We start from the raw sequence: 21,163 nt of genomic DNA on the forward strand, positions 1-21,163 counted from the left end.
ATCATTGTTCTAGAGTTAATCGTTGTACTTGCTATTCGTGTTGAATATGGATAAATTTAGATGCGTCGTCTTTTCGGACTAGCACTTTTCCCATACATTCTCTTAATACTCCTCTTATTTACTCCACTTATGTACTTTCTTATGTACTCTCTTATGTTTTCCTCTTATGAACTCTCTTATGTACACCCCTCTTATACACTCGGCGTCACAAAAATCGCACCTCTTCAATAATAAGTTTAAAGCATATCCCGCCAGCAATGAATACATTAAACCCAATTAATATTAGTATCAATTGAAAGCGTGTTTAATGACCTTTAAATTAACAACAGTTAGAATTCCTAAACATAACAGATCTCATTAGCACGTAAAGTTAAAAAAAAGTTGTCAAAATACGCATTACAACGGCCACTAATTGAACTTCCCTACAAGGGTATAAAACGAGCGACCCAGGTTAAATGTGGGTCATTCGCTATTCAGCCTTTGAAGTGAACCCACGTGAACAGTTACATCAAGAAAAATACCCAAGAAGATGGATACTACTGCAGCTGAAGCCTCTCAAGTCATTGCACTACTGCAATCAGGGATGCGGCAGTGTGATGTTGCTCGGCAGCTGAACTTGAGTCGTTTTGCCGTTCGACGTGTGTTCCAATGCTTCCAGGAGACTGGTGGCTATATCCGAAGACGTGGATCTGGAAGATAACGGTGCACATCCGAAAGAGACGATCACTTCATTTTTAGGACGTCTTTACGTAATCGGTTCTCCAATGCTGTTGAGCTGCAACAACAACTGCGATCAGCTCGCAGAACTTTTGTAAGCGTCTCCACGATTAGAAGAAGGCTGCAGGAGAAGAAAATTGGAGCTCATAGGGCTGCTACAGGGCCAAAATTGACCGCACAGCATAGGAGAGACCGGTTGTAATTTGCCCGTGACCATGTGGATTGGACAATAAATCAATGGAGGGCTGTGCTCTTCTTGGAAGAGACGAGGGTGTGTCTTTTCTGCAACGACAGGCGTCGAAGAGTGTATAGGAGGCAAGGGGAATGATTCGCACAAGCCTGTATTCAAGAGACAATGGAATATGGGGGTGGCTCGTGTATGTTCTGGGGCGGCATGTCAATCGACGGCAAAACGAACCTTGTGTGTGTTTTTCGGACTGCAAGTGCTCGCAGGCAAGGGTCGCTGACTGCTGCTCGGGACATAACAGAGATCTTAGAGGAGCAGGTTGTCCATTATGCGGGTTTTGTTGGCAGTAGGTTCACGTTAATGCACAATAACGCCCGCTGTCACACCGCTTTAATTGTAAGAGACTACCTGCAAGAAGTTGGAATCCCTGTTATGCGCTTGCCGGCGCGAAGTCCAGACCTGAACCCTACTGAGCATCTTTGGGATGAACTGAATCGGCGAGTACGGGCACGTGATCCCGCCCCTACCACTCTTCAAGACCTCGTAGATGCCGTGGTTGTAGAATGGGACAACATTCTGCAAGAGACTGTTGTCACGTTAATCAGGTCCATGAGAGAACGCATGGAAGCAGTAATAAGGGCCAGGGAGGGTAACACTAGGTTTTAAGTTGTTTTAAAGGACTTTGTTGTAATTTTTACATTTGATAAAATAAAATTTTCCTTTTTAATCATTTGCATTAGCTTGCCTTTTTTTCATATCCATGTAAACAAATAACCACATCCATTGATTTATTCTGAAATTTAAATAAATTGCCTTTCCAATGACAGCTCATAATCATATGTCTACCATTGATTAATAGGGTTAAAATGACTTTGAAGGGAATTTATAAAGAGGTGCGATTTTTGTGACGCCGAGTGTAGATATAATAAGTTGCAATATAAGTAAGTTGGGATGAATACTGGCTCAAAGAAAGCTTGTAATAAAAAACAAAATTCCATTACAAAATCATTTTATTTCAACATAATCGCACACAGGATACAATTGAAATTAATATTTCCTCATTTGAAACAGTTTCAAAGTAAGAAAATAAATGTTTTACATTGACCTCTTAGGCATAATCTATGAAGCTTTGAACTGCCTTACATAAGTATAATGTACCCTATAATATGATTCGTGTGCTTAAAATCTGTTAATAAGTAACTTAAGTAAATGCTTTCGTACAATACATTCGTAATCTTACTGCAAAAATACTGAGATTATAATCAATGAAATTCAAAAATAAATAATACAATACGGCACTGAATAAATTAAAGTTTTAAAATGTCTATAATACTGCAATGCGAGATTCTACGTCGACATGGAATGTCATAGTTAGATGATAAAAAAGTTAACTTTGACACGTTATTTGGTTCTCAAATGTATGGACAATACTATATTTTAAATATACATATATATTGTAAATATACTCCAAAGGTCAGACATGATACGAGGGTAAGAAAGATACAAATAATTTTGTAAATATTCCGAAAACTCCGTGTAAGACACAGGAAATCACTAGTCATTAGTATTGATGTATTATATACATCGATTTTTATCCAAAATAAATTAAAATTTGTCTAGTTAATGCCCGCGAAACTTTGAGTTAGCCTCAGTTATAATACTGTAAGTATTTATGAAAGATACTAGCTTCGATAAAACTCCGTTTGCGTATAGGCATATAGGTCTTAACAGTACGAACGTTGATCACACTTTATCACAGAACTTAACCAAAATAATTGAAACTAAAAGTGCAAGTGCTAAGTACATAACTAAATAATACTATTCGGAGCAGGAAACAAGAATAAATAAATAAAACTTTCTAATAAATAATAGAAGCACCGAAAGCACACATTTCGTAACATTTATAAATAGTATTTTTATGAACTTTACAACATTATTTTTGTTTGATTCCAGACCCGAAGTTGGTAAACCCAAAAATAATTTAAATTGAACTTTCTCCATTTTATAACCAAAACATATACTTCAATCATAATTTCAAAAAAAAACTACCACATCATAACAAAAATAAAATTCCTACCATATTCGGATTTCAAAAACAATGTTGCCAGTTCATTTTGGATAAAAGATTTCTTCTAAAATAGTAGATCACGTAGACAATTTAGAGAAGTGATGAAGACTGCTCGTGAATAGTTTTGTGCCGTGATGGTGCGAGTAAATGGGGGATAATGGCTTATGATAGTGTATGATAGGGGTATGATAGGGGTATGATAGTGGGTGATAGTTCACTGGTCGCCATTCTCGTGTGCGAGCTTCTGTTTCTTGTTGGGCGGCGAGTTGAACAGAGCACCGCTGTGGAGGTCCTTCATGAGGAAGGGTACCTGAAGAAATGAAAAATATTTTTATAAACTCAATCCTAATGTGCTTGGCGGGTCCGTGGATAGGACCATCTTGTCATGACACATTTCTTTCTTGTTTCGGAACGCACGATAAACTGGTGGGTCCCGGTTGTCATTTGAACATCTTTGGCAGTCGTTACAGGTAGACCTGAATGCCGGGTTGCCCGGGTACCTGGGTTGAGGAGGTCAAATAGGCAGCCGCTTCTTCTGAAACACTGGTATTTAGCTGCATCAGGTTAGACAGGACGCTGACCTCGACGAAGTTGGGAAAGGCTAAGCAAATGGTGTTAGTTACCTTATGCTCCAAGCCCAGATGGTGCGTAGGCGGCAGCGCTAAGGCGGCTCTGAGCAGGTTGTGTATGGCGGCTCGCTGCGCGAACAGCGCGTTGTGTACCGGAGCCCCGGGCGGCGTCGCCGGCGCCTTCAGCAGGTACGACAGCGACGACATCACCGGGTGCATGCTCGCATATGCTGAGGGGAGGATGTAGTATTTGAATATGTTAAAAAAATACGGTTAATATAGACTAGTCTATAACACTAAAAATGAAAGGTTGCGGTTGCAGGTGGATGACCATCTCTTTATGACGAGTTTCGGAAAACAACTTAAATTGGTGAATCTTTGGCAGTCATTAAGGAGAAATTTTTAAAAAGATGGAATGGAGTTTTTTGCCCGTTCTTCTCCATAGGAAGCTACTTTTGGAATGGGCAACTAGAATCAAACTAAGTTATGTAAGTAAGTATTTTTGACGTCCATAAGTGCTTGTAAAGGCCTAAATGAAATGAATGATTTGACTTTGAAAGTTAAAAGCCAGAACAACTGATAACCAGTCTAAGAAACAGGGGATCTGATTGCCTGGTTACCTGGGTTGAGGAGTCAGAGGGGCTATCAGTCAGTCGCTGGTACTCAACTTCATGCGGTGAGTCTGGATGGTGATGTACAGAACACTTACAGTGATCAGCATCCCTGAAGTGGATCCTGGCGAACAGCTCGGCGAGCAGCACCAGGTCCAGTATGAGCGGCACCGCCAGCAGCGAGTCCTCGCACGTGTTGTGCACCACGATGGTGTTGGTGCCGTGGAGAAGAATCTCTGAAGTATACTCGTCCATCGCGCGCTTTGAGTCACCTAAAACAAAAATGGAAGATTGGGTACATAGATTTTTACAAGCTGTCAAACAATCCTAGCTCTGATATAGGCAGGCTTCAACGCTAAAAAGACCAACCCTCATCGAGCACGCTTTGGCCGACAATACACGGACCTGAATCAGTTGCAACTGCTCGAGCGGTTCGTGTAGGTATGTGCGTCCATAGAACTCTGCAGTTCACTGTGCGGTCGACAGCCTGAGGCTGTCGCCCCTGACTGCGTCAAGCGGTCCGTGCATTGCCGGCCTTAGTGGTGAACGCTTAATCCATCTTTGCGTGAAAGGAGACCTGTGCCAGGCCTCTGTCACTCTCTGTACTTGCGCGCGATAAATGCCTACCGCTCGCTGGGTTACCGGTAACCCCACGCGGCTCAGGGCTTTCGACAGTCACACGCGCAGCGCGCGCTCCAATATTATTATTTTTATTTCGTGGCATGTTATGCTGTTGGTTTTTATTAGGTTTTTTAAGCTACCTAACAAACTGATGGATTATTTTGAATTGTGTTGGTTTATATGCGACTATTGTGAGATTTAGAAACATTTTATATTTATGAACTTATCTAGTAATTCTATTTTTTTTTAATAAATTAATACTTATCTACTTTATGATTTTAACAATAGAGATCATTAGGTACTTATTTTACTTTAGATACCTACTTAGTTATATGAACTGTACTTATTGTGATTTTTGTAGGTTAAAAACACATCTCGAGTGTAAGTAGGTAGGTATAGTTCTGGTCCAACTTAGTGACGACTCGGAACATTACGGGTGTCGCTACGCAGAAACCAATTTTAGGTATGTATCAACACTCGACGGAGTTGTACCATATGGGTATAGCACTTGTGCTCGAAAAATAGTTGGAAACCGCCTTTGATTTTGACGAAAGCTTTACTTAAGTACTTACCTATGCTTACGTATTAGGTAATATTTAGTAATATTAACCCATACTCCATTTTAGTAGGCAATACAATAGTTAATTAACTAAAGAAAAATATTCTTGATATTACTTTTTATTTAAAAACCCAGTTTAAAAAAAAGGCTATCTTAAAATAAGCGTAACTTTGTTTTCCTACTTAAATATTAATAAATTGTAAGAAGCAACCCTAAGCACGGTCACGGCACGGTTGCGGTCACTGAACTGTGCGCTATCGCATTGGAATAACAATCAAGCGCTCGAGCTTTTAAGGTTCATTTTATAACGCAGCTAGGAATTTGTAGGTAGTTGGGGAACTTGTAGGTGCTTATAACAGTAGGTATGGACTTTTTTGTATGGAGTGATTTATCTGTTACGTAGTAACTATTATATAATCTGTGCCTGTGCTCAGCTACAGTGGGGCAATAAAAAGGCTAATGATGGGCTAAATCAGTGCCCGCGTCTGTCGCGTGCCGACGACAGCCGATGGCTTGGGATAGACGCGTGAGTCCGAATTGAATCATCAAGTATTATTTTTATTTCAATAAGCCTATGCAAGCTTTTTCTAAACTACAAACTAGTTAAATCTTTAGTGTGCAACAATGGTTCAGAGATTGCGCTCACGGTCCACTTTTGCACAAAATCAGGTAGAACCCTAATTTAGTCATAAGTTAGTTTTAAACCTATGCTGATATTAGTGTGTCCAAAAATGTAGAAAACATTTTAATGTTTACAAAAATGATCAAAGAAAACATATGATTTCAACCTGGGTAATGTGTGTGCACTTACCGACATAGGGCACGTATTTGATGACGACCACGTGGTCGGGCTTCTCTCCCGGCTTGTACAGGACCTGGTTGGACTCCACCATATCATCCACGACGTTGCTCTTCGTTATCTGAAATTAAACATTCATTTTAATAAGATAATATTTTTTATAATCATGGATGCGTGTCTTCTGACCCTCAACAGACCACATTTACAAAGTTTTTTTTATTTATTTATTTATGTATAAACACCTTAAACTGAGTACTTAGTTTGAAAGAATTACACACGATTTTCTTCGTGTCACATGCTCAGATGTACACAACCTGAATTTTCTTTTTTATTTTGTTACGCAAAAGAAAAACAATAATATGTTACTTTTTGATTTTTACATTATGTTATTTTTAACTAAATGGTCTACGCATGATGTGGATTCCTATAAGTGAGGAAACACATGGCATAGTTGTGTTTGTATATTTTTATGTATGAAGTTGTGTATTTCTTGTTGGAATTCACAATCTGAATAAATAACCCTGCAAATTGGTCTGTGATTACAGGTTCCAGATACTAAAAATGAAAAGGTTCTCAACAGTACCATGTGTTTCCGCGGGAATCTAGAGATAACATTAGTAGAAAGTCTAGATATGTCCATACCTCGACGTCTAGAGTAGTACAAATATTGTCAACAAAATGTAGAAAGTAATGACTTACCTCTTTGGATCGGAACTGTTTGGGAGCGGACAGGTTCTTGCCGTCATTGTTGCCCAAGTGATTGTAGCTCACGATGGACACCGGCTTCAGACCTGATAGAAAAATTAATGTAACTACACATATACCTAGTTGATATTTTAAAGAGAAGTGGTCATTATTTAAATGATCGAAAGGACTCATCAATTGCAGGTATTGGATGTTGACTTTGACCACTAACAAAATTTTTGTATAAAGAATTGATATACGTAGTTTTTTTTTTATAATTTTCTTTATTAAGAATGACGGGTCACCTTTTTCACACACGGTCGGTTAGCCCCATGGTAAGTTATTAATTATTTTGTGTTATGGGTGCTAAAGGTATCGGGTTGCCCGGGTTACTGGGTTGAGGAGGTCAGATAGGCAGTCGCTTCTTGTAAAGCACTGGTACTCAGCTAAATCCGGTTAGACTGGAAGCCGACCCCAACGTGATTGGGAAAAGGCTCGGAGGATGAGGATGATGATGGGTGCTAAAGGTTAGATTATAAACATAACCCTAAGTGAATCTCACCAGCGGACACGAGGAAGTCGACGAGCACGGACTTGAGCTTGGTCTGTCCCGACTTGAAGTCGTCTCCGGACACGAAGCCGCCGCGCAACTCCGCGCGCTCCACCACGCCGGCTACTAGCGTGTTTTGCGGAGACCCGTTGATGTATATGCACTGGAGATGGCAGAAAATAAGATTATTTTATGAATGATGCTTTTCCATAATTTATAAGTGTACAATGGAGTGTTATAGAGAGCTTTTTATGAAGGCTGTCCCTTTTGTACCATAGGCTTTAGAATGAACAAATTTCACCGTCCTTCGAAATCAAGATCGAGCGATTCCAGCATGCAGTATTTATTTAGAAGTCGCGGTAAAAGTACCACTATTTCTATTTCTGATACATAAAATAGCTCGAAAACTAGATGTCGCGAAGTGAATTTTTTAATAAAGCATCACATGCGACAAAATGTGCAAAGTGGAACATAGAAAACAGCACCATCTATAAAATGTTCAAAACTTTTGGAAGATCTTCCAAGACTGGACTGGTAATTAACATTATGCGTAATTCAATCTTTTTAATAAGTTGTAGTTCTATAACATTATATACTCACGTTCTCATCGATAGCAGCGAGCGCGAATATAGTGGAGGGCGATATTTCAGAGTTGTTGTCGCGTAATGCCTTCTCAAGATTCTCAGATGTGTCGTGCACTCCCGGGATCACGTCGCAGAACCTTACAGAAAACGTATAGGATTAAACAAAAAATCAAAAATTGATCCTTAAAATTTTGCTTTTCAAACAAGTTGGGATAAAAAAATCAGTTTCGTACGATTATGAATTTGGCTACATAAAAACACAAAGCAAACATATCTTACTGATTATATATTTTTCTTAATACTTTATAGAACCTCAGTATTGCGCAAGTTCCTACAAGGAGAGCCAGTCACAACCCTATCCCATATCCCAAGAATTAAAATCACTTTCACACCAGCACATTTTCCGAGCGGAAAATTCATTAACGTGAAAGTAATATTAAATTGTCTTAACAATTAACGAAGTATATAATAGCAATACTATAATCAAGACATTACGAACTACATCATCAGTATCACACAGACGAGTAGCACATTGAACTCTGGCTATTTAAAAAACTGTCATGTGCAAAAACTATAGTAGGTATATTACAGTGTTCATGCGTTTTTGTGTGCGGTCATTAACTTTCGGAATGACATATGAGATCAATAGAAGTCATTGTAATTAGAAACAGTTTTATAATGAGGATATCATTTCATTTGGAAAAGATGATGTGAAAATGTTTTCAGGCCTTTTTTGGTTAATTTATTAGTTTTATAACCCATACTTCTTTACCTAAGTAATGCGATTTTTTTAAGTTTATGTAAAGCACCTACGAAAGTAAATCAAAACCTCGATAAGGACCATAAATATCTTTTAATATAATTTTTTCATGATAAGGACACAGGATATTATTACGATTGCCAGAAAGTTAGATAACCAAGAGTTGTCGGGTTGCCTGTGTTACTTGGTTGAGGAGGTCAGATAGTTAGGTATATAGTATATATGGGTCTCATAAAACACTGGTGCTCAGCACTCAGTGCATTCAGTGAGGCTGGAAGCCGACCCCAACATAGTTGGGGAAAGGCAGATGATGACGATAAGCATGGCTTGTAGTAAGAGCTTACCTCTCAGTGTTAGCAGTCCAGAGCACGATGATCTTGTCGAGCTTGTGTTTGTCGCGACAATCCTTGATGTCGGCGCGCACTTGTAGGTACTGCTCGTACTTTGTGCCACGGATGAGGTTCGTCGCACGATCCGCCTGGGGGAAGCAATTTCATATGTTGGTTATTCATGTTATAATAGCAAAATGTGGGATTTAAAAGGAGGAAAAGTAGTCTATCGCCTGTCCCGATAGATCTAGTAGTTCGAGCAAACATGAAAAGTATTCAACTTTATAATGTAAGTATAGAAGATTGAGCCATAAAATGGTCTCTACTAGTTTATGAATGCAAATAAAGGGTGTCCCAAAATTAACGCAAGATTTGAATTTGCCGCCATTTATGCAGTACAGTGTTGCCAACCCTAAAAACAAAATAAATCGACAGTTGACAGTTTAGGGTTAGTAAAAAAAAATGGAGCGTTACGCAATAGAACAACGTGTCTTCATTGCTGAGCAATATTTCAAAAATAATGAATGCTTGGCGGCCGCAGTTCGAAAATTTCATACAAAATATGGTCGGAATAGTGTTTTAACTTCGTCAACTGTGAAGCGATTAATTGAAAAATTCCGAGAGACAGGATCCGTGGGAGACGCCAAACACACTGGTCGTCCAAAAACAAGCCGTTCAAATGTCAATATAGGGCAGTGCGTGCGAGTGTCGGTGACAATCCAGGAACCTCAATTCGGCGTCGTGGACAAGAATCGCAAATTTCAAGAAGCTCTCTATAGCGTATACTCACTAAAGATCTGTGTCTCCATGCTAACAAAATTCAATTAACACAACTACTGAAGCCCAATGACCATGCACAGCGAAGAGAGTTTGTTGAATTTTGCCCGATGTGTTATTCCATAAATAACCCTATCCTATGTACTTTATGAATCAATAAAAAAATTACAATCAAAAGACTAAAAACTGTGTTTTCTATTTAATTAAAATCTTGCGTTAATTTTGGGACACCCTATATAACATAAATAGCGTGAATTTATTTAATTAAAAACTGTACGATGCTAAAAACTTTCAGTTCTTTTTTCCTAAAAAGCCAGAAACTAGAGATTTTCCGGTTGTACTTTACATAGATATAGTCAGTAAAATTAACGTGAAACAATCATATTAATCCATATTGTATACTTTTATTTTTGTATGTAAACTTTAGCAATTTCAAAATTCATAAGATGCAAATCGATTTAACTTGTGCAAGGTCAGAGCATAGTCGTTATACATAATTTATGGAACTATTTCCCGTCGCGATAACTTTACTATGAATAAATGTGTATTGCCAATAATTTTCCTCATACGTAACACATAGTGATAAGGAATTTATTGAACTTACCGCGAAATATATATGAATTTGTAAATGTTTTATGGAAAGCTGAAGTTATTTTATAAACATACTAAATTCTGCCGACACGAATAAAAAGTAGTATATAGCCTTCTCCTACCAACCCGCATTGAGCAAGCGTGGTGATTAATGCTCAATCCTTCTCCGTGTGAGAGGAGGCCGCAGCCCAGCAGTGGGACGATAAAAAGGCTGTATCTATACTAATATTATAAAGCTGAAGAGTTTGTTTGTTTGTTTGAACGCGCTAATCTCAGGAACTACTGGTCCGATTTGAAAATTAATTTCAGTGTTAGATAGCCTATTTATCGAGAAATGCTATAGGCTACTTTTTATCCCGGTACGGGAAGTAGTTCCCACGGGATGCGGGTGAAACCGCTGACAGAAGCTAGTCAGAAACAACAGCCTTAGCCGATAAGTGTATGGTATCACAAAAATATAGTTTTCACATGGGCCTTCAATTCTTGAGATTAGCTCAAATAAGCATAATAAAGAAACTTATAGATATCGAAAAATTCAGTTGCAACTTTGACCGACTTCCAAAAAATCAATATACAAATTGACATCTAAATAAATCCTTTATACATTGTATACAAAAATTCTCAACACGCGTACTATCAAACATACATACAATACGAACTATCTCTTCAATACTGATGATAGATTTGTAGCTATTACAACGCTTTCTTATAGCAAGCCGGTACCATAGCAACGGACTTTGTTGGCAAAACTGTTTGGATACGGTGCCAAAAAATGCGCGATTGGAAGATATTAATATTGTTAATTATTGGAATATTTATTGCATATCATGAAATGAATTATTTATTGGTATAAAAGGTATCCCTTCTGAAATATATTTTGGTAATATTTGGGCTAATGAGGCTCTTCTGCATAAGACTCACTCCTTGGAACCATGCTTCTAACTATATAACCTATCATTAGAACTTGTAACAGTTCTATACTTATGAAATAAAAAACTTTGACTTTTGTCTTTGAAATGCTTCTACGACTTTTCAAAAATAAACAAAATGTTTTCTCGAATTCATTCAACTGTTAGAATCTTCTGAAAGTTCTAAAAGTCGAACTTTATTTTGTCTATCACGATAAAGAAGCGCCCTATATTTTGAAAATAGAACACCATTATAGGCGGGTTATTTTTCAAATAAGGAAGAACACGAACCCGCGAACTGACACTGTTTTATAAACAGGCAAAGGAAATTTTTTATTATTCCACTGTGGGCCCATTCATAGACAATCGGCTCTTTGTAAACACACTGTCCGGTTATGATCAACAGTTCGCCACGTGTTTTGGAAAAAAGAAAGTTTCTACACAATGGTGGAACATACACGTGGAAAAGGCACGTGGCTAAATGGAATTACTAATATAACACTGTTTTATCTATGAGCCGTCAATATTGTTTATAAATTGTGAATAGGTTTGTAAGCTCAAGTGATTAATGGCCTTGCGTCGATTAATGGCTGTGTAAACAAAGCCTACGAATAAAAGCAACTCAATCATTTTCATATTTTGAAACAAAGCTGAAAAGTTACCATTAAATTCCTTCATAGAACAAAAAATATTACTACCACTAAGGAGCAATTATTTTTACTGGCAATAAACGTAATATAACCAGAATAAAGTGGCACTTCTAAGCGATTAAGTAATAAAAAAGTTTTAAAACTATTTAAAATGATTTATAACCCTTTTCACTAGGATCCTTACTGAAATTCGAAACATACTAAAAACATAACTAAATTGATCATAGAGAGAACACGCATATTCATCATAATTCACATTTTTTGGAGAGTTGCCAGAATTTAATCTGCTCTCTTATAGATAGATAACGTTTATAACAAACGTTTATCTATTTTATAATATAAAGAGCTAAATCTTGTTTGTTTGTTGCTTGTTTGCACCCTTAAAAGTTCCAGAACCAATGATTCATTTTGAAAACATCACTGTTGAGAACCTACACTATCCCCGGATGAATTCGGTACATATTTTACTTTAAATTGAATTTTGGGTCGAAAGTTTTGGGTTGAAAGCGCAACATACATATAATATCAGTAAGTTAGCAATGACAGCAGATTGTCACACGGACATAAATATAAAATTAATATATTGTGAAGTAAAACCGCATCAATATAACGTAAAAGCTACTACATTTGCAAATAGGCAATATCAATTACGTTAAGTACATAAGCACGCCCCTGAGAGGCGCTCAGATCAATACAGGTACATATCATAGCTATAGGAAACTATGTAATAAACTTACCTATTAATAAATTGTTTTAAGACAGGAAATATTGATAATGGAATGGAACAATTAAAGTTATTACTGGAGACAAAGCAAATCTGTAGCTAAAAATCATGGACAGGCCAAATGATTTGCTGGGGAGTTTGTTCCACCACTTCTTCTACCCAGAAAAACATAGGGAGTGGTGAAAAGCGGGCTTTTGGGTGCTTTCTTTTATAAATTTGACCTTCAAAAAGTGCTGATTTTCAGCCTACGTTGAATATCTTACTTTTTATCTTTATCTTAAAAAAATCAAACGTTATCCAAAACAAATATCCTAGCCCTGTTGTATATGGTTTTTGCGGCAACAACGCTCTGCTACTATCACGGTTCATGAGATACAGCCTGCTGACAGACGGACAGCAAAGTCTAAGTAATAGAGGCTTTCAATCTTAACACCATTTATGTGTTAAATGGTATTAAGATTGAAAGTAACTTTCAGAAAGAATCACATTGAACTTACACAATCATTCCCCATTCATTCTTTATTTGCTAAACATTGTCATTCAATCAATCTCGATCTCTCGATTGACACGAGTGCCCACGCGACCCCATTCTCAGTGACAAAATGAGGTATTGTGTGTCAAGGACTTTCACCCCTCCCCTTCCCCTTATCTTCCAAAACGGTTGGCATTGAACCTGTATTGTGAAGTATTTTGACAAAGCTACCTGTCTCACCCTCGTCAAAAGTTTTTGTCGTGCGAAACATACTGACTGTGTTATTATGGGCTAGAGGTGTTGGTATTGTATGTATTGAAAATAGATTTATGTAACACCTTGTTGGTGGAGCAATTCTGTTCATCTGTACAACATTTTTAGTTGAGGATATGGATAAAGGATATTCTGATTGAAAAAATGCAGATTTCTTCACAAAAATATAAGACGCCGTGGCCGGTTCAATCGATCATCGTAAGGTTAAGCAACTCTCTGCGCGGTCGGTCAGTGGATGGGTAACCAACTATGGGATCTCTGGGCAACTGTTTTGAGAAGCTCAGATAAGCAATCGCTCTAAGTAAAACACTGATATTCAGCTGTACCCCGTTAGACTAGAAGCCCAACCTAACCCAACATAGTTGCTGAAATGCTAGACAGATATTTCATAATAAACGACTTATTTTAAAAAGCTTCACCACTGGCAAACTGACCCATTTCACCTAAATAGACGCTCCAATCGATTCCAAGAGACGAGTATAAACGGACAGATATTAACGGACGGTCTCTCGGCACTGACCATGACAATGGCTAACTAGAGAGCATACTATTCTACTAACCGCCTATAATTTCCAGTGTATACAGCCGTAATTACTTACAAGGTCAATTATAGAGCTACGGTTTCTATGTTGGTTAGAAGAGTATTCAAGTACTAAGAAAATAAATATCTAGACAAACCTCGTTTTGTGGATGTTTCTATTATAGAGGCAAATGGGGCTGATTTTATTTTCCCTGTATTAACATCATCAATATCATCAGGATTTTTTTCTGTTATGTCATTGAACATCATTGGCAGCCGTTACAGGTAGTCAGAAGCCAGTAAGCCTGACTCCAGTCTAACCAAGGGTTATTGGGTTGCGCGGCAATGCCCGGATAACTGGGTTGAGGAGGTCAGATAGGCAGGCGCTCCTTGTAAAACACTGGTACTCAGCTGAATCCGGTTAGACTGGACGCCGACCCCAACATGGTTAGGAAAAGGCTCAGAAGATAAAGACGATGACTACCCATCTTTAAAATACCCAAAGAATCGTAGACGATAAGTCTACGACGATTCCCACATTGGAAGGAAGCAGTCAATAATTTATTCCCAAAAAAAACTAGCCCGACCTAGAGAACTTTGATCTATATTCAAATAAGATACAGCACAGTCTACGCAGCCAAATAGCATACACAAACCCGACATACCCACAGCTGACGTCAAACCACGTCATACTCACACGTGACGCGAATCGACGTCACGTCATCGCGATCTATTTCTGCAAATTACCGGTTGATTTTCTCAGGGCTGGCAGTAGGTATGTTGTTCGTATGGTATAGGTTCTCGTTACGGTAAATTTTGATCCTATTTACAGATTCTGTGGTTGAGTTTGAGTGGTTGTACTTCTATGTTAAAAAAGCGATTAAAAAGGAAACATTGTTTGTTTTTTTTGTACCCTGAAGGCTCCGAAACTATTGAACTGACTGTTCGAAAGCTACACTCTTCCTGAGTAACTAGGCTATATTTTATCCCAGTACGGGTAGGTAGTTCAAATATCAAATCATTGTTTATCTTGAAATTGATTACTCTCCGTACAGTATTTTTTCAGTAGGTTATCAGGAAAAAAATGTGTTTTTGACTAACAACAGAATTTCCGTATCGTATGGAATTTCTGAGAACAACATATGTACAGAGTACCATTGTATCTATAGAGCAAATGTAATACATTGTACGTGCGTGTACTACAAATGTAAAGACTATTGAATGTGTTAAGGAAAATATATCGCTTTAACGCGACAAGTGCTTAGTTCAAGGTATGTTCTATTAAAATAATAATTAGACACTAATTACTATGTACTAAGCCATTGATAGATAGAGTGGACTTTAATACATTTTTCAAAATTTTTGCGTTATTTTCATGACTTCATTATCCATAGAATATAATATTTTTTGTAAGTTTCGAAATTCGAACATTATTATTTTAGTTGAAAAGACTTATTTTTAACAAAAATAATAATCTTTTCGGCTACAAAGCTTTATAAAAAGTGATAACCCTTAACTATCACAGACTTTAATATTGAAATGTCCACGAAAATATTCACAGCATTATGCATACACAACGGTATATAGCGGTTTGTCAATGAACTATAGCAATTCCTGTTCGGATAGCAACAGCTTTTTTATAGCATAGTCGGCGAAAACAACGAAATGTGAGATTTTACCTGTTTATTTAGATCGCTATATGAATACTTAGGTATTTTTGCGAATTTTACAGTATGTCTGAAATATTAATTTTATGAATTAAATTATTTAAAATAGAGATAAAATTTTAACAATAATGACGAATACAATCGGCTTCCTGCCTTAAATGATGCAGATATTGTGTATAAATTATTTATAGATTTCAACCATTTTACAAGCTAATTAAATTATTGGAAAAGCAAGATGAAAAAGCATACACCAATTATCTTCAATCTATTATCTGCAAAGCCTATGCGTATGCGCATTCATTCCATAAACGCAGTAACCGCGCGACCATGTCAAATCGCTGACTGCAACGATTACAGTAATACCTGAATCACACAAAAATTGCGTCAAATTACTAGGATCGTACGATTCTACATATTCTTTAAATTATGTAACTGAAACAGAGTTGTTCACGTTTATTCCCATATGCTTCACTTCACAAAAATATTTCCACGAAAAGTATGTGTCGATGTGGTGTTGATAAAAAATTAATTTTGAAAGTTCTAAGAAAACTGTATGGCTCACACTACACAGAATTATTTTGAGTGCCCATAGATTAAGCCGAATCGTGATGAACCTTTATTTTTATCACAATGGAATCATCCCATCCTATTTATTATCCCAATAATTATTTACACAAAGATAGAAAATTGATAGTCCTATTATACATTTACCAAATGCATATTTGTTATGTAAAAGCTATCACCCGCTTTTTTTCTCTTTCGTATCAAACACTCTATTACTTTTCTCGAAATCTATTTTCTAATATCGAGTTTAGAGAACGAAAAAATGGCATCAAAAGTGCTTATACGACGTATTTTTTGGTGGCCATCATTTAGACAGCTGAAAACTGTTTTCACCCAAACTTTCCCTGAAGGTCCAAAATTCCCCACTCACCTGATTAGCAGCAATGAAGTCAGGATCGTATATAGCAGGCCTTGGCTTCATGGCAGACATTTCCTTCTTCAACTTCTGTTGTAAATCGAAGTCTATGACTTTAGCGCGCACCATAGACTCTGCCAAGTTCAGAGGACTGATGTCCCAGCCGTCGATCACTGAGGAACGAGGAGGTAAGTCAAAATAGTGTAGAAATGGCTTCAAAACTATGAATATAAACCACTGGTAGCTGACCCCAACATCATCTCCCGAGCCTTTTCCCAACTATGTTGGGGTCGGCTTCCAGTCTAACCGGATGTAGCTGAGTACCAGTGCTTTACAAGGAGATCCAGTTACCCGGGAAACCCAATACCCCTTGATTAGACTGGTGTCAGACTTACTGGAAACTGACCCCAACATAGTTGGGAAAAGGCTCGGGAGATGATGTTAACAAAGCCGATATCTAAATATTTGTTTTGTGATATTTTTACTGCGACTCGGTTGCTACGACTAGTTTAATAATTACGTTAATCAGACCATCTTTTATTGAGTAATCAGGCTCAATAAAATGGTAGGCAAATAAAAACTCAATTAGAGTTGGATTAAAGATATCTAAACTTTTATACTCCACTGCAGGCCTCTTCTCATACAGAATTTTGGTAAAAATAAGAATTTCATTCGCGAAAACCATCAGCCATCATTTCTAGCAGTATGAAATGATCACAATAGTGACCACCATAACAGACTATTTACCTCATGGTAAATAATCATCATGCCATGAAGTAATTGGTTAGACTGGAAGCTAGCTGGAAGATAGTTGGGAAACGGCTCGCGAGACGATGATGATGATGCCATGAAGTAACTAAGCTCTTATAAGACCCAAAACATAATACAGTTTTCTTTGAACTTACCCAAATCATCAGGGTGCACCATTGGCAACAAATGGCTCATGGGTACGTGAACGTCGCAGCCTTTCTCGTCGATACCGAGGCGGACCGTCGACGCTTGAGTTATGGAGCCCCACCTGATACAATGGAGAATATAACTTATTTTGTAGGGAAGGCATACTGTTTTTGGGTAAGGGATAGCCAGGGAAGTATAGATATAGAAGTTAGAAGTATTCGGTGTATTATTGGACTCTGCGATCTAGTGGAATGGAAATCGATCGTTTCGGGTACAGAAAACGGTTGCTAAAAAAGTCCTAGTGTTGTAATTTTAGAAAATTATAGCGATATCTGACATGGAATATCAAAATCAGATATGCTTTGCCATGCGTAATTTGTCTAGCTAGTTAGGTAAGGCTTATCTTTCAGCCTAACTAAGTATTAATTAGAATGCAAAGAAATAGAAGTGTTAGCAGAACTTCTAAAGCTCTTTTAATGAAACTTTCATCTTTAATCGCAGAATAAAATTGATATACTACACCCGCTTTGTGTAAAAGGTAAACGTTCTATACGTTCATATAAAAACCGACTACGCTAAACAGAGCTTAACATCGCAGATCGATAGATTACCATTATCATCGACCAGGAAAAGTCCATTCTATTCCTTTTCCAAACCAAGATCGAATGTTACAATGAAAGTTTTAATCCTGTTAAGTAACCAGTAATAGGGCTTCATTCCGCTTAATTACTACGAAGGAATGATGGAGTATCTACCTCTAGTTTAAATTGCGTTAAGCTAAAACTAAAGTTGTGAAATGGATTCAGATTGAATTCAGTAAGTTGGGCGGATTGGACGTGTAAGTTATGGTTTGGTAATATTCTAGAATGTTGCATAGTTATTTTGGTGTATTTCAGCATAATAATTTTGACAGGAGACTGGAATATTTTTTATACGAGTAACAGTCTTCGCAAAATCTATTACAATCAACTTGGACTGATGGTATGGTATTTTTTTACGAGGGAAATCATCGAATAGGATATCTTTCTCTTGACTGAAACCTAACCTAACCTTCTGGAGCCCTTTGTACACCGGGGCCGCGGTAACTCTTTCGGAGCATCCCGCAGCCTTAAGGATCCGCTGGATTTGCTGACTCTTTTGAGGAGCACATAGACCAACGTGCGGAGCCGACACAGGCCTGTCGTCTTTTAGGAGACAAAAGGACGGAGAACCACGCAAAACTCACCGCTCACAGACCTAAACGCGTAATGGTATGGTCTGATTATTATTGTTACTTACCAGTTAGGATCCATCTTCCCATTCTTAGTGTTCCACGACAGCTGGTGGCGGTTGGCGAGGACAGCAGCCGTGAAAGTGGAGCCGTTGTTACCTCCCCAGCCCACCAGCATCACACCGACCTTGCCTACCCGCCGGTCTGTACGGATGTTCAGTGTTTTGCGGATCGGACGAGCCTGGGGGATGAGGGGGAGATTTTAGTGATGTGATTGAAGTAAATTCGATAAAATCTTTGATATTTCTAATATGTGTCTGTACTAATATTATAAAGAGTAAAAAATTGTTGTTTGTAATTGATATGGATACACTTGAAAACAACTGGGTTGATTCAAAAAAATCTTTATCTGTTGGAAAGCTACACTCTCCCTGACTAACATAGGCATGGGCAGTATGCGGGTGAAATTGCAGAAAAACAGTTAGTATATAAATATTTAACTGGATGACTTATGTTCGGAGAGACGTTCATTTTTAGAATATTCTTAAGGATATGCTTGGTTTCTGGAAATATTGAATACATCCTAATCCTAGAATATGATTTTACAGTCTAAGACTTCAGTCTGCTCGATTGGAAAACTATTTCAAACAGTACTTGTTCGCTTGCCCATAACCCAAGCGATAAAATCTATTTGCCATCATTGCATAAAAGCAAATTGATATAGATTTATGAACCTTGCAACTGCAGCATTGATGATGATTTATGAGTTCAAAGAACAGTTTTAAATAGGTTCTTATAACAGAAAACTATACGCTTTGTTCCACCCGCTTCCTGTACCTGGACCAAAATTCAAAAGAAGCCGGTCCTTTCACAGACTCTATAATATTGATGTACTTTTCTATTAAATTGGTTCAGGAGTTTTGATGTGAAAACAGGAGACACAATGTTACTCTCGCTTTTATATTAATATGAAAGTAATTTTTTGACAATTAGTTTTTAATAAATTTTCTATTTCCTAAATTAATTAGGATGTATCTGAGAAATATTTGATAAAAACAATAAAGAGGTAAGATTTTTCTTTGTTTGCACCGAACGTAGTGAACCAATTTAGCAAATTCTTCCATTGTTGGGAAGCTAGACTTGTTATCTCCAGTCTCATTAATTAAGTTGATTGCGAAGAGTTTCAGAATCAAATGGTAGATCTTGGGTCCATAATATATTGTTGTCATATTGAACATATAAATAAATAAAAGTTGTTCTACTTCCAGTACACAGTTAAATTCAACTATCCTAAGTCACAGAATTTATTGTTCATAGTTATGGTTGCCCAAACATCCAACTGATAAATAAAATTGTATGTATGTACAAGGAATACCAAAAGACATCTCTATCAATAGGAGAAAACTATGCCATACAAATGACTCAAAGTAATCAGAGCAATAACAGGCTTTTGATTGTAGTCATAGAGATTATCATATCTTGATAAGAACTCTTTGAAATAGCCTCTATGAGGGAACTGTCATAATATAGGTGTTAAAACCTTTTGGCAGTAACTCATTTCACATGCCTGAGTTTCTTATAAGAAATTATGAATTAAATTCATGTTAGATCTACATAAAAGACTCAGAAAGCGATTCTATGCACATATGCGAGTTGTAGATACAAGTATATATAGTAGCAACCTGTTCCTTCTGGAACATGCACAACAAATCGATACCGCAACTACCACGAATGCCGCGAAACGCATCCATGTTAACATCAACAAAATTTCACTTACCGTGACTTCATCTCCATTTCTAGTCACCAAAGTCTCTTCATATTCGTAGTCTGAATAAATATATTCATCAGTATATTTAATATTAGGACTTGAGATAACCAAAGACGGTGATTTTTCCATTTTCATTAAACAAAACCCTTTTCAACTTCAGAATTGATAGACAAATTGCGTTTTCAGCAAGTCCTTGTTCGGTTTGGAGGGAACTAGTGAATACGTGGCGCCGGTATAAAGTTGCAGTGTGTAATTAATAGCAGAGTCGCCGACACCAACAAATATCGACTTGGATATGAGCAATTCCGGCAAAGCGACAGCACGATGTGAAACTGTGGATTGCGATTTGCGTGAATTATGACGTGAGGCGCGACAGCTGACAACTCAGTCAGCTGTCAGCTGACAATCTTGACGTTTACAATCAATACAAGATCGCTGTTCACGGTGATCCGTAGGGATGAACCATACTAATTTCAATGTATTTTTGAACCTTGAAAATACGAATTTACATGGTTAATGCTTTTTTTATTATAATGGAGGCTTAGTAGAAGTTTGAATTGTCTTATATTAATAACGTACAAGCTTGAACAATATTCTGAACCTAAATAAAGAATATTTAATCGTTCCATGCAAGATATTCTCGCCCTATCTACTGAAAACTTAATAATGGTCCTGGTAGTCGGATAAGAAATTCGACATTTAAAAGTTATTAATTTCATCTTGCATGGTAAAATGTTCATTAAAAAACG

General features: G+C 37.4%; 1 protein-coding gene across 1 annotated transcript; it reads right to left on the reverse strand.

The window, feature by feature from the left end:
* Positions 1 to 1,896: 1,896 nt before the first annotated feature.
* Positions 1,897 to 20,777, reverse strand: LOC110376708 (inositol-3-phosphate synthase). Its single transcript, XM_064039113.1, has 12 exons — positions 20,424 to 20,777; positions 18,715 to 18,887; positions 17,445 to 17,557; positions 16,555 to 16,712; positions 9,054 to 9,187; positions 7,966 to 8,086; positions 7,378 to 7,528; positions 6,831 to 6,922; positions 6,144 to 6,252; positions 4,251 to 4,424; positions 3,596 to 3,771; positions 1,897 to 3,282 (listed from the first exon to the last, which is right to left on the reverse strand). Exons 1-12 carry the CDS (start codon positions 20,547 to 20,549, stop codon positions 3,187 to 3,189), a joined length of 1,623 nt encoding a protein of 540 aa, XP_063895183.1. The 5' UTR covers positions 20,550 to 20,777; the 3' UTR covers positions 1,897 to 3,186.
* Between the last annotated feature and the right edge of the window lie 386 nt (positions 20,778 to 21,163).

The sequence above is a fragment of the Helicoverpa armigera genome, chromosome 18, assembly GCF_030705265.1.
Source record: "Helicoverpa armigera isolate CAAS_96S chromosome 18, ASM3070526v1, whole genome shotgun sequence".
Lineage (NCBI taxonomy): Eukaryota > Metazoa > Arthropoda > Insecta > Lepidoptera > Noctuidae > Helicoverpa > Helicoverpa armigera.